At 44.2% G+C, this 14054-nt stretch overlaps 1 protein-coding gene across 1 annotated transcript in view; it reads left to right on the top strand.

Moving 5' to 3' along the window:
* The first annotated feature begins 668 nt into the window (after nucleotides 1–668).
* The window catches only part of pygo1 (pygopus family PHD finger 1), a 33761-nt gene continuing 20375 nt past the window's right edge, over nucleotides 669–14054 (top strand). The window contains exon 1 of the mRNA XM_039770256.1: nucleotides 669–929. Coding sequence (XP_039626190.1) covers nucleotides 881–929 — 49 coding nt within the window. The 5' untranslated portion in view covers nucleotides 669–880. The remainder of the gene's footprint in view (nucleotides 930–14054) is intronic.

Below are 14054 nucleotides of genomic sequence, written 5' to 3' on the forward strand. Positions count from 1 at the left end.
GAGTCCGTCTATTCCAATTTAAATGGCCTCAAGGAAGACTCTGCCCCACACGGGACGCCAGTCCGTACCTGACGTTTACGTATAACACAGCAAAATAAGCGCCAGCACTCGTTTTACATCAAACTACCGATGGGGAAAAATGAAAGAAATGCACAGCTGTCCGTGTTCTGCAAGTCTGGGATTTCTACTTTTCTTCGCCGCTCTAATTAAAAGGTATGCGGCGGCGCTCGTTCTCCCTCTCGCCTCCTTAGCCTCTTGGTTGCCCCGCTGCTTTTCAGCTGTCAAGCGTGTCATCGCGTCTCATGGCCAGTCACGACACAGCGCGACCCTCTCCGTGGCCACCCGCGCTTCTCCTCCTTCACTCCACGAAGCGTACGTCGCTGTCGGAATGGAAGGCCAAGGGGTGAGGGCGCTCGCGTCTGCAGCGCCGGCACCCGCCCAACCCGCGCTGGATTATCACACGCAGCCTCTGACAGCCCCGCCACGCCGAGCGGCAGAAGAAGAGCGCCGCAGACACACTCACATGCTTACATGGAGAGGGGGGTTTCTGTGGCGCGTCGCGCACACCCCGACCCCGGAAAGCCGCAGCGCGGGCGGCCCTCGTGGCGTCGCGCGCACCCCTCTGTTATAACTCGAGCCCACCCCGCCGCGCGCAGCCCGCTTGGCGGTTCGCACAACTCGATCTCCAAGTTGGAAAGAGTCCGCTCCTCCCAAACTTTGCAAACCTTTGTAGCTTCCCTGCAACCACACTGATAGCTCGGCTCTGATTGCTGCAAAGGAAGTTGACGAGTGAATGCTTGTTACCCTTAAGGATTTTTTTCTTTTTTGGTGATTTATTCTTAACAGTATTTATCCTGCGAGTCATGTATTTTGTCCTGTAATGTCAGCAGATCAGGATAAAGACGCCCTCTCTCTTAAAAGAAACAGAGGTAACGTGAGCGTGTGTTGTTTTCGTTGTTTGTGTGTGTGTGTGCTTTTTTTTGGTGTCTTAACTGCCGTGTGTTACACGCCAGTGTCTGCGGGAGCGATACGCCGCACGCGTGGCTTGCGCCCTGAGATAATTGCGACAGAGTGAGGAGTTGGTCGGCCTACCTTGGAGTGAGGCCTTTCGTGAGTAGATGCGCTCGCAACCGTCAGCTGAGACCATTAGTATTGGGGAAAATGAACGGGGGAAGACATGAAAGAAAAGAAGAGAGAGAGAAAAAAAAAGTCGGGCGGGGGGGTTTGAGGCGTCGTAGCTGCTGAACCTCTCCGGAAGGAAAAAAAGTAAGCAGGTCGATTATCTTGTGCCGAGTCCCCGGTGAGCGCAGCGGCTGCACAAATCTGTCAGTTAACCTCGAGGCGACGTTCAAAGCCCCGCAACATTTCTTGATAATATCTCTGTTCGTTTGTGTCAATTGCAAATAGATACTTAATTCGTGTAGATTTTTTCTTTCACGGGATATTCTGGATACGTCTTGGTACACTTTCATAGTTTTAATAAAATCGCAATTGTTAAGCATGTGGATCTGTAGACCCTTCGGGACCTTTTAAGGTGAAGTCGGTCGTTCCATCCAATCTAAAAGTCAGTCGAGTTCTCTTTTTTTTAATCAAATGTGTTGGCATTTTTTTGTCATTTATACACCGAAATAACCGAAAATTAAGTTTTGTTTTTGTCACCAAATCCCATTTAAACTTTTTTTTAAGTTGTCCTTTGTAAAGTACGGAGCTGCTGAGCCAGTCCTACAGAATGGGGTGCAAAGCAGGAATCATTTCTTGGTGCGATGACATATCGTGGCAAGTTATTGCCAATCATCTTTATGACGTATGTTCAGGAAGTGAATCATTACGTTTCTTATGAACAACCAGAATTGGAGCGACTTGCGCTGATTTAAGACTTTCTTACACGTATATTTATTTCCATTAATGGATTTGCTTTTATCCAAAGCGACTTACAAACGAAGTTAACATAACTGACAGACATTCTGGGGGTCTGCTTCAGACTGCGCAGAGAAAGCCAGAGGCAATCCTAGAGTTCCGGGGAGGGGGTCCATAGTTTAAAAAATAAACTCCATGGGTCCCTCCAGTTCCCTAAATTTATTACAATTATCCAACCCGCAATATCAGGGTTACGGGGGTCTGCTGGAGCCAATAGTGAAAAATCAAAATTAATAAAGATCAACAGGGACAATTTAATAAAAAAACATTCTTTATTTTAATTTTGTGAAAACCGATTATATAAATAAAACAACACAGCAGCGCATTTGTCCAAAAAAAACCCCAAAAAATCTATTTGTCCTCGGGTGGAAATTTGGCAATGGATAATAGTAATAAATTAAAAAAAATTAAAGTGAAAATGTAAATAAAATGCAGATAAATGGAAGGTGCACATACTAACGAAGAAAAAAAAAAACATTGCATATTGTAATATCTAGTCTAGATATATAACAAGATTAGCAAAATTGTCTTAACGTTTTTATGTGATGTTTTCATGCAATACTCATTTTTCTTCAAAACTGTAAGTCTACATATAGTATATAGTATAGTATAGTATAGTATACTCTATATATCACTTTCTTGGCTTTATCAGGAGAATGCAATAATGATACTCTCATGTCAGTGCAACCAATAAACAAGCATACATCAAACAAAATACCTTCTATGTATCCACTCCGCTAAGAACAGTAGTAGTTCAGTTGTGTGTTAGCAGTCGACAAATAAAGCCTATGTAATGGCACACACTTACAAACTGTAAAACTGCATAAACATTCAATTGCCAGCAAAATCATGACTGGCTATTATGCAGGACAAGTCATATTGGTTCTGCGAATTGAGTTAGATACTGGTGATACTGCAGCAAGTAGATTACCATTTATCTTGTGTAGTTGACAATTTCCAATAGCGTTAGCATTTGCTATAACTATAAATGAATCTCAGGGCCACAGTTTTGACTCTGCTAGAATATAACGGTGGACTGATAGGAAGGGAAGCACCCCCCTAGTTTAAAAAATACATTTTAAAACTGCACATAATTAAATTGAGAAAAATAAAAACAAAATGTCCCCTAAAGCTGTTACTGTAACTTTCCAAATGGCCGTGTGCAGGTTTGGGCTACAGGAATTGCAGCTGCTGTGTCCTCCGTGGTCCAAAGACCTTTGAACATTGCGCTCTGTTGACGCCAGGGCTGAAGGCCTCAGCTGGCACTTGGCAGATCTCAAGTAAGAATTAATCAACCTTAAAGATGAAAAACTCCTCTCACTAGTGGTGGCAGTGACAGCAGGAGTCAGGACTCCATTTTGGCTTCTCACCCATCTCACTGTTATTACCCATTCACCCCGGGCCTGGATTGGTGTTGACCACATTTGGGTCTGGAGAGACGGACTTAAGCCATACCAGAATTGTCTGATTTGTCTAAACGGACTGATTCAATCAAATGCTTCCAGACATGTAAATCCTCTTCACGATTTATGAAAACAACACTGATTACATGTAACATTATTAAAATAAAGTTACATTCATCACAAACACTCTCACAGTAGAGACTGGGGCCCCTCATGTGGGGTTTTCTGAGTGTGTCAGTACTATGCTTCACGTGGGGTCCCCACAGATTTATCATTGCGAGATTTCCTGTGTAAATGGAGGGGGTTCGGGGGCAGGCAATTACCTGTCCTGTTGCTACACTTCTGAAGAAAACTCACATTAACACCAAGAGAACAAGCAATCTTCACACTGACAGTAACCTGATCAGGAATTCAAATTTGAAGCTGTAAGCCAGCAGCAGTGGGTTGCCTGATTTTCTGTAGCCATTGTTTCCTTTACAGATCTGATTCATAAAACCTGTGATAGGCACATTTCTAAGCAATTTCAATTTTATAAATCACAATTATCTTGTAAATGTGCGTACATGAACATGCCCTGAATCCTGCCTGGTTGCCACCATGCTACTTAGATAGATAGATACTTTATTAATCCCAAGGGGAAATTCACATAATCCTGCAGCAGTATACTGATACAAAGAAACAATATTAAATAGTAATACAAATGAAAAAATAAAAAAAGCAGACAATAACTTTAAGTAATGTTAGCATTTACTCCCCCGGGTGGAATTGAAGAGTCGCATAGTGTCGGGGAGGAATGATCTCCTCAGTCTGTCAGTGGAGCAGGACGGTGACAAAATTCTGTCTCTGAAGCTACTACTCTGCCTGGAGATGATCCTGTTCAGTGGATGCAGTGGATTCTTCATGATTGACAGGAGTTTGCTTAGTGCCCGTCGTTCTGCCACAGATGTTAAACTGTCCAACTTTACTCCTACAATAGAGCCTGCCTTCTTAACAAGTTTGTCCAGGCGTGAGGCGTCTTTCATCTTTATGTTGCCACCCCAGCACACCACCGCGTAGAAGAGGGCACTCGCAACAACTGTCTGGTAGAACATCTGCAGCATCTTACTTGACCTCATTCATACGTAATCACTCTGCTACACACCTTCATTGGCTGATAAAGCAGCATCCCACCTGACACATCCAGACCCCACCGCCCTCGTCATCTGAGGAGTCTTGTGGTGGGCTCCACCAGTCAGGGCTCCACAGCATGCGGATAATTGTAACGCTTGTTTTGGCTGCATTTCCCTCCTTGGTCAAGGGCATCATCGTTTCCCACTTTCTCTGAAGTTTTACGTATGGAGGGGTCAGCGTTGCAGTAAATATACAGAAGTTTTTCCCGTCAAGTTTTTTTTCTCAAAATTCAAAGTTTTGCATGGAAAGTTTCATACGCACATTGTGCTCCTCTTTTTCTGTGTGTACAAGTTTTATAAATCTAACCCCTGGTGCTCAGTGTTGTCAACATAGTTAACTCACAATTGAAATGAATTAAGGGAGAAATGTCACAATGTAGGGCCAACTCCAAAGCTACATCTCACTCGGAATTCAAAAATAAGAAATGGAGATAGCATAGAGACAATAATTCAAACTCAAAGTTCATCATGACGCCAGAGACAGGTGACGTATTGACTTTATTTGTCTCCAGGGTGAAATCTGGCTTTTTACTCAAGCTCAGTAAGTAAGCGTTATTATATTATAACTAGGACTGGGAATCCATTAAAAAAATTAACTACTCAATTGCATAATTGTGTGGAATTAATCATGATTTATCGCTTCTAACATTAACCTATACAATAATAAAATAACTGCGGTGTGTTGGCACCCTGCCCGGGATAGGTTCCTGCCTTGTGCCATGTGTTGGCTGGGTTTGGCTCCAGCAGACCCCCGTGACCCTGTGTTCGGATTCAGCGGGTTGGGAAATGGATGGATGGATGAATAATAAAATAAATACATATATCAAGTGATTATACACTGAATCAAAAAATAAATGTAGAATCAACACAGAGGAAATTTTAAAAACGTCATGGCATCGTTCAAACTTGAACAATGGCCTGAAACCTGACCTTTTAAAAAGAAATGTGCTTGAGCATGTACAACCTGAATTTGAATGGCTTCCTAAAAGGAAGTTGAAAAAGAAAGCAACAAGAAAACAAGAGCAATGTATCATTGTCATATTGGTATGGCATATGAGACACAGTCATGTTAAAGTAAAATTAAATGATTGAAATGACTGTAGACTTTGATTGCACTGCTAAAGACTGACTTAATTTAAATTAGAATCTCTGAAATGGGCATACATTCAAACTTGTGTTAAAACTCCACAGATACCATCCTCAATTGTTCATCACCATCAACGACTTTATAATTGTACTCTAAGCAAGTGTATGAGTGGGCAAAGGGATGAAGCAGCAATGAAAATGTGTCCAAAGTGCTCACTAAGTGCTTTGTCTGCAAATGCCAACCTCCAAACTACTTATTTTTGGTTTTTGCTGACATCTCTTATAGTCCCACCCTTCAGTTTAGCGATTTAATGCTTTTGTGGTTTGTAGAATCATGGTGTGCCTTGAGATTTTTTGGGTTACAAATAGTGTGCCATCACAGACAAATGGTTGTAAAACACTGCTCTACCTACAACTTTGCTCCTGACACGCTAAAAAGTTCCCCGTAGAAGTTATCTTGCTTTAAAACTGACAGTGTAAATTACTTGGGTGGTTATGTTGCGTTCTTTGCATAAACTGTTGAAAATACTGCAAACATGAATAATGGGAGGCAGCATGGTGGCGCTGCTGCCTCGCAGTAAGGAGACTCAGGTTCGCTTCCGTGGAGTATGTTCTCCATGTGTCTGTGTGGGTTTCCTCCCACAGTCTGAAGACATGCAGGTTAGGTGCATTGGCGATCTAAATTGTCCCTGGTGTGTGCTTGGTGTGTGTGTGTGTGTGTGAGTGAGTGCCCTGTGTTGGTTGGGATTGGCTCCAGCAGAACCCCATGACCCTGTGTTAGGATAAAGCGGGTTGGATGACTGACTGAATAATGGGTAGGGATAATCATTACACTTCTGTTTTGTAGAATTTTGTCATTATATTAGGGTAGTCAACACTGTAAGCTACCTGGCCAACTGCCAAGATAAATACAGAGGTACCAGAGACTTAATATGGTTTTAGTGCCACTCAAAGAAAACATATTTTCTACTTATGTTATATAACATTGATTCAATCTTCTTACAGAAACATCCATCCATCCTCTTTCGCTTATCCAAGATCGGGTCGCGGGGGCAGCAGCTTGAGCAGAGATACCCAGGCTTCCCTCTCCCTGGCCACTTCTTCTAGCTCTTCCGTGGGAATCCTGAGGCGGTCCCAGGCCAGCCGAGCGTCATAGTCCCTCCAGCATGTCCTGGGTCTTCCCCGGGGCCTCCTTCTGGTTGGACGTGCCCGGAACACCTCACCAGGGAGGCATCCAGGAGGCATCCTGATCAGATGCCGGAGCCACCTTATCTGACTCCTCTCAATGCGGAGGAGCAGCGGCTCTACTCTGAGCCCCTCCCGGATGACTGAGCTTCTCACCCTATCTTTAAGGGAAAGCCCAGACACCCTGCGGAGCAAACTCATTTCAGCCGCTTGAATTCGAGATCTCGTTCTTTCGGTCACTACCCATAGCTCATGACCATAGGTGAGGGTAGGAACGTAGATCGACTGGTAAATTGAGATCTCGCTCCCAACCCTGAGAGGGCACGCCACCTTTTCAGGCTGAGGACCATGGTCTCGGATTTGGAGGTGCTGATTCCCATCCAAGCCGCTTCTCACTTAGCTGCAAAAAGATCCAGAGAGAGCTGAAGATCATGGCCTGATGAAGCAAACAAAACATCATCAGCAAAAAGCAGTGACCCAATCCTGAGTCCACCAAACTGGACCCTCTCAATGCCCTGGCTGCGTCTAGAAATTTTGTCTATAAAAGTTATAAATAGAATCTGTGACAAAGGGCAGCCCTGTCGGAGTTCAACTCTCACTGGAAACGGGTTCGACTTACTGCCGGCAATGCGGACCAAGCTCTGACACTGGTTGTACAGGGACCGAACAGCCCTTATCAGGGGATCCGGTACCCCATACTCCCGGAGCACCCCCCACAGGATTCCCCGAGGGACATGGTCGAACGCCTTTTCCAAGTCCACAAAACACATGTAGACTGGTTGGGCAAACTCCCATGCACCCTCCAGGACCCTGCTAAGGGTGTTGAGCTGGTCCACTGTTCTGCGACCAGGACGAAAACCACACTGTTCCTCCTGAATCTGAGGTTCGATTATCTGAAGGACCCTCCTCTCCAGGACCCAAGAATAGACTTTTCCAGGGAGGCTGAGGAGTGTGATCCCCCTGTAGTTGGAACACACCCTCCGGCCCCCCTTCTTAAAGAGGTGGACCACCATCCCGGTCTGCCAATCCAGAGGCACTGTCCCCGATGTCCATGCAATGTTGCAGAGGTGTGTCAACCAAGACAGTCTTACAACATCCAGAGCCTTGTGGAACTCCAGGCGTATCTCATCCATCCCCGGGGCCCTGCCACAAAGGAGTTTTTTGACCACCTCGGTGACTTCAGTCCCAGAGATGGGGGAGCCCACCTCCGAGACCCCAGGCTCTGCTTCCTCATTGGAAGGCATGTTAGTGGGATTGAGGAGGTTTTCGAAGTACGACCCACAACGTACCGAGTCAAGGTCAGCAGCGCACCATCCCCACCATATACAGTGTTGACACTGCACTGCTTCCCCCTCCTGAGATGCTGGACGGTGGACCAGAATCTCCTCAAAGCTGTCTGAAAGTCGTTCTCCATAGCCTCCCCAAACTCCTCCCATGCCCAAGCTTTTGCCTCAGCAACCACCAAAGCCGCATTCCGCTTGGCCTGCTGGTAACTATCAGCTGCCTCCAGAGTCCCACAGGACAAAAGGGTCCTGTAGGACTCCTTCAGCTTGACAGCATTCCTCACCGCCATTGTCCACCAACGGGCTTGGGGAATGCCGACATGACAGGCACTGACCACCTTACGGCCACAGCTCCAGTCAGCTGCCTCAACAATAGAGGCACGGAACATGGTCCATTCGGACTCAATGTCCCCCACCTCCCTTGGGATGTGGTCGAAGTTCTGCTGGAGGTGGGAGTTGAAGCTACTTCTGACAGAGGACTCTGCCACACGTTCCCAGCAGACCCTCACAACATGTTTGGGCCTACCAGGCCTGACTGGCATTCTCCCCCACCATCGAAGCCAACTCACCACCAGGTGGTGATCAGTTGACAGCTCTGTCCCTCTCTTCACCCGAGTGTCCAAGACATGTGGCCACAGGTCCGACGACACGACCACAAAATCGATCATCAAACTGAGGCCTAGGGTGTCCTGGTGCCAAGTGCACATATGAACACCCCTATGCTTGAACATGGTGTTCGTTATGGACAATCCATGATGAGCACAGAAGTCCAATAACAAAACACCGCTCGGGTTCAGATCGGGGGGGCCTTTTCTCCCAATCACGCCCTTCCAGGTCTCACTGTCATTGCCCACGTGAGCATTGAAGTCTCCCAGTAGAACGAAGGAGTCCCCAGAAGGTATGCCCTCTAGCACTTCCTCCGGGGACTCCAAAAAGGGTGGGTACTCCAAACTGCTGTTCGGCGCATACGCGCAAACAACAGGTAGGACCCGTCCCTCCACCTGAAGGTGGAGGGAGGCTACCCTCTCGTCCACTGGGGTAAACCCCAATGAAAAGCTTCCAAGTCGGGGGGCAATAAGTATGCCCACACCTGCTCTGCGCCTCTCACCAGAGGCAACTCCATAGTGGTAGAGAGTCCAGCCCCTTTCAAGGAGATTGGTTCCATCTGTGCATCGAGGTGAGCCCAACTATATCTAACCGGAACCTCTCGACCTCGCGCACTAGCTCAGGCTCCTAACCCCTTCAGAGAAGTGACATTCCACGTCCCAAGAGCCAGCTTCTGTAGCCGAGGCTCGGACTGCCAAGGTCCCCGTCTTCAGCCACCACCCAACTCACACTGCACCTCACCTTCTTGGCCGCTCCCATAGGTGGTGAGCCCATGGGAAGGGGGACCCACGTTGCCTCTTTGGTCTGTGCCTTACAGAAACATGAGATGATAAAAAAAGAGTGTAATTTTTACCTTCGCTACTTTTCTTTAGTATTGCTCCAGGAGTACCATAACCCCCCTTCCTCCCACTCCCTTACATCTACAATATGTCGCTATGTATAAATCAAAGAAATTAACATCAGTACCATGTACTGACATGTGGCAAGGTATTTTGAAATGTGTAATTTGAAACTTTTAAATAAAATGTTATTTCTCAAAATTTTTACAGGTAGTACATAAATAAGGTTCTTTAGGTTCACACTTAATATTTTAGTATTATTTGTTTTGTAATGTAAACAAAAAAAATTACATGAAAATGCTTCCTTGAACAAAGCACTGCCTGACGTGATCACCCTTGTTGCTAGCCCTGGGTGCAACAATATTTTTTAACATGTTAAACAGGTCACATTAATCACAAAAATTAACGTGTTCACTTTCACAGTCCTAATTATAACAAACAACACATACATGCCAGATTACCAGTTTCCCCTTGGGATTAATAAAGTTTATGTTGTCCAAACGATTTAAAGAGAGAGAAAAACTTCTGACTTGACTAAAGATAGAAAAGAGCAGTTCTAGTCCCGGTGAGGTATTATAAAGGTGTTGTTATGAAGGAGCCTCAGTAGTGTTTCTTTACACGTCTCCTAAATAATTCTTTGGTTGAAAGTTGTCAGTGTTAGTGGTTCAGAATTTTGTTGAGCTCTGTACATAGGACAGTACTTCTACTACTGCATTGCTGGAAACAACCCTGAATGAGATACCAGTCATTTTACAGGGTACACTTACAAAAGCCAAGCCAAATTAGTGTCTCCCCTTAACATACCATTCCAGTCTTTGAAATATGAAGAAAAAACTTGAGTACCTGAAGGAAACTCACCAAAAACTGTGCAGTTCATGCAAATTCCAGTGTCATTGGGATGTTTAGGTATCACACCCAGGTTTAAGGAGATGGGGGCAACAACACTAGAACTTGTATGTCTGTGTTGCTTGATTTGGTCCATCCATCAGTTTAATGAACCCACTCATTCCTTGAAATAATCATTGGGAGTCGGAGCCATCACAGGAAGTTTGGGAACATAGCAAGAGCAAGTCTTAAATAAGAGGTTAATCGGAGTACTGTCACAGCCACCCACACACAATGAGCCAACCAACTTGGTTTTTACGTCTTTTGGATGCTACTGAAAACCAGAAAGGGTGTGCAAATCCCACTTGACAAGTGGTTAAGTTTGCAGATGATACCAAGCTTGTTGGATTGGCAGATAATCTCATACTCATTGAATCATTACAGAGGTACTTGGACAACATACAGGCTTGGGTTGATTTGTGGCAGATGAAATTTAATGACTGTAAATTTAAAGTATTACACATAGAAAGTAAAAATGTTAGATTTGAATACACAATGAGAAGTACTTGAAAATACTCCTTATGAGAAGGATTTAGGAGTCGTAGCGGATTTGTCACTGCCAACTTTCAGACAGTGTTCAGAAGCCATTAAGAAGGCTAACAAAATATTAGGCTATATATCACCCCGATGTGTGGAGTCCAAGTCACAGGAGGTTCTGCTGAAGCTTTATAACACACTGGTGAGGCCTCATCTGGAGTCCTGTGGGCAGTTTTGGTCTCCAGGCTACAAAAAAGACAAAGCAGTGCTAGAAAAAGTCCAGGGAAGAGCGACTAGACTGATTCCAGGGCTACAGGGGATGAGTTATAAAGAAAGATTAAAAGAGCTGAGCCTTTACAGTTTAAGCAAAAGAAGATTAAGATGTGACATGATTGAAGTGTTTGAAAATTATGAAGTGAATTCAAGTGGATTGAGAACGTTGCTTTAAAGTGAGTTCATCAAAAACACAGGGACACAGTTGGAAACTTGTTGAGGGTAAATTTCACACAAACATTAGGAAGTTTTTCTTTACACAGAGAACCATAGACACATGGAATAAGTTACCAAGTAGTGCGGTAGACAGTAAGACCTTAGGGACTTTCAAAACTCAACACCACACTCCTATGGTATACAGCATAAATATAACACATACATACTCTAATTCCTCTATCTATCAATTTTCTTTATGTTTATCTCATTCAGGGTTATGGGGAGCTGGTACCTGTCCTAGGAACTCTGGGTCACTAAACAGTGGCCAGCCCATGGTGGGATGCCAGTCCATTATGTGCCTCTCCCACACTTAGAGTTGCCAGTCAACCTAACACTAACACTTGTGTCTTTTTGCAGGAAAGCCCCTGCATGCGTGTGGAGAACATGCATCCTGTACACAGATTTTTGGCAGCAGTGCTAACTACTGTGCCTACTAGATAGATAGATACTTTATTAATCACAAGGGGAAATTCACATACTCCAGCAGCAGCATACTGATACAAAAAACAATATTAAATTAAAGAGTGATAACAATGCAGGTAAAACAGACAATAACTTTGTATAATGTTAACGTTTACCCCCCCGGGTGGAATTGAAGAGTCGCATAGTGTGGGGTCTCCTCAGTCTGTCAGTGCAGCAGGACCGTGACAGCAGTCTGTCACTGAAGCTGCTCCTCTGTCTGGAGATGATCCTGTTCAGTGGATGCAGTGGATTCTCCATGATTGCCTGGAGTTTGCTTAGCGCCTGTCGCTCTGCCACGGATGTCAAACTGTCCAGCTCCGTGCCTACAATAGAGCCTGTCTTCCTCACCAGTTTGTCCAGGCGTGAGGCACCCCTCTTCTTTACGCTGCCTTCCCAGCACACCACCGCATAGAAGAGGGCACTCGCCACAACCGTCTGGTAGAACATTTGCAGCATCTTATTGCAGATGTTGAAGGAAGCCAGCCTTCTAAGGAAGTATAGTCGGCTCTGTCCTCTCTTGCACAGAGCATCAGTATTGGCGGTCCAGTCCAATTTATTATCCAGCTACATTCCCAGGTATTTATAAGTTTGTACCCTCTGCCCACAGTCACCTCTGATGATCATGGTGTCCATGAGGGGCCTAGGCCTCCTAAAATCCACCACCAGCTTCTTGGTGTTTCTGGTGTTCAGTTGTAGGTGGTTTGAGCCGCACCATTTAACAAAGTCCTGGATTAGCTTCCTATACTCCTCCTCCTGCTCACTCCTGATGCAGCCCATGATAGCAGTGTCGTCAGTGAACTTTTGCACGTGGCAGGACTCCTAATTGTATTGGAAGTCCAATGTATATAGGCTGAACAGGACCGGAGAAAGTACAGTCCCTTGCGGCGCTCCTGTGCTGCTGACCACAATGTCAGACCTGCACTGCCCGAGATGCATGATGATCATGATGCCTACACATAATACATACATAGTAAATTTCATGGAATAGCATATAAATCTTAAAATATTTCTACATTAACAACAAAAATGTAGGAATATAGAGATGAGTTCATGTATAATGAGAGAAGGGCCCACTTAAATGTGGAAACTGGAATCTGATTGGAGAATTTGTGTGAACTAAGAGCTGCAGTCAACATTTGGAGAGGCAAATAAATTATCTGAACGAGTCAAAGAGCCATTTAAGCTAAAAGCCACCACAGAAAAAGGTTCGTTCAAACCTTTGGTGTAAAAAGAACATATCAAGTTGGATACTTTATCAGAAATAAAATTATAAAATTCTAAACAGCAAGCAGTAAAAAGAAGCCATACATTGGGGAGTTCATGCACACATCATGCAAGAATTAAATACGCAATTGTTAAATGGCTTTAAATTTGTGGACTAATCATGTTGAGTTTTTTTGGATTCAAAATGTGGATTTATGTGCATTGAGCTTGGAGTCCAACTAAAAGCAAGAATTTACAGTAAATCTAATTAGAGCAGCAGTCTGCCCCCCTTGCCAAGGATGCTTCCTGCCTCACACTCAGTGCTGTCAAGATAGGCTCAGGACTCCCACAACCTTAAATGGATTAAATGGGCTTGATAATATTATGAGCTGTGTAGGGCAGTGATCCTCAGATTTGGTGACAAGTTTCATTCCAGTCAGTTTTGTAAATAGAGACCGTTCCTTATTTTTAATTGATCTGTTATTTAAGTTTTTCCATCCACATGCATTGTCTGATATTCCTTTGTTTAAAATCTATAGCAATTTCTACTTTATCTTATAGCTTTTATTGCGCAAAAGTCTTTTTTTTTTTGCTTCTTTTTAGATCATCTTTTTCTAGAATTTGCACTCTTGATAATGAGAGAGAGCCATGGGTGCTAAAGAAGAACAGTTCCCTAAATAAGCTGGTATGATCGCAAGTTAAAGGTGGCACAAATAATAAAATATTGATTAGCAAGTCAAAATTGACGCAGTTTCAGTGAAGATGTGCAAGGCCATTCATGATGCACTAAAGTGAGATAAGGTAGAAGACAAAATATAAACTTTTTTATATGATACCTTTATACAGGGTGACGTATTTTGTTGATATTTACTGTGGACTGGGAAGGTCTTCTGGGTTGGTCTGTTTCTTTTTTAGCCCCCATAATTCAAAATTGAAATATGTGGATTTAATAGATTAGTATACCTAAACAAAAAAAGAAGATAGATTATTTCTGTGTATAGAACTGAAACCCCTGTGATATGAAGTTAGAATAAATCCTCTCTTGTGTGT

The sequence above is a fragment of the Polypterus senegalus genome, chromosome 12, assembly GCF_016835505.1.
Source record: "Polypterus senegalus isolate Bchr_013 chromosome 12, ASM1683550v1, whole genome shotgun sequence".
Taxonomy (NCBI): Eukaryota; Metazoa; Chordata; class Cladistia; order Polypteriformes; family Polypteridae; genus Polypterus; species Polypterus senegalus.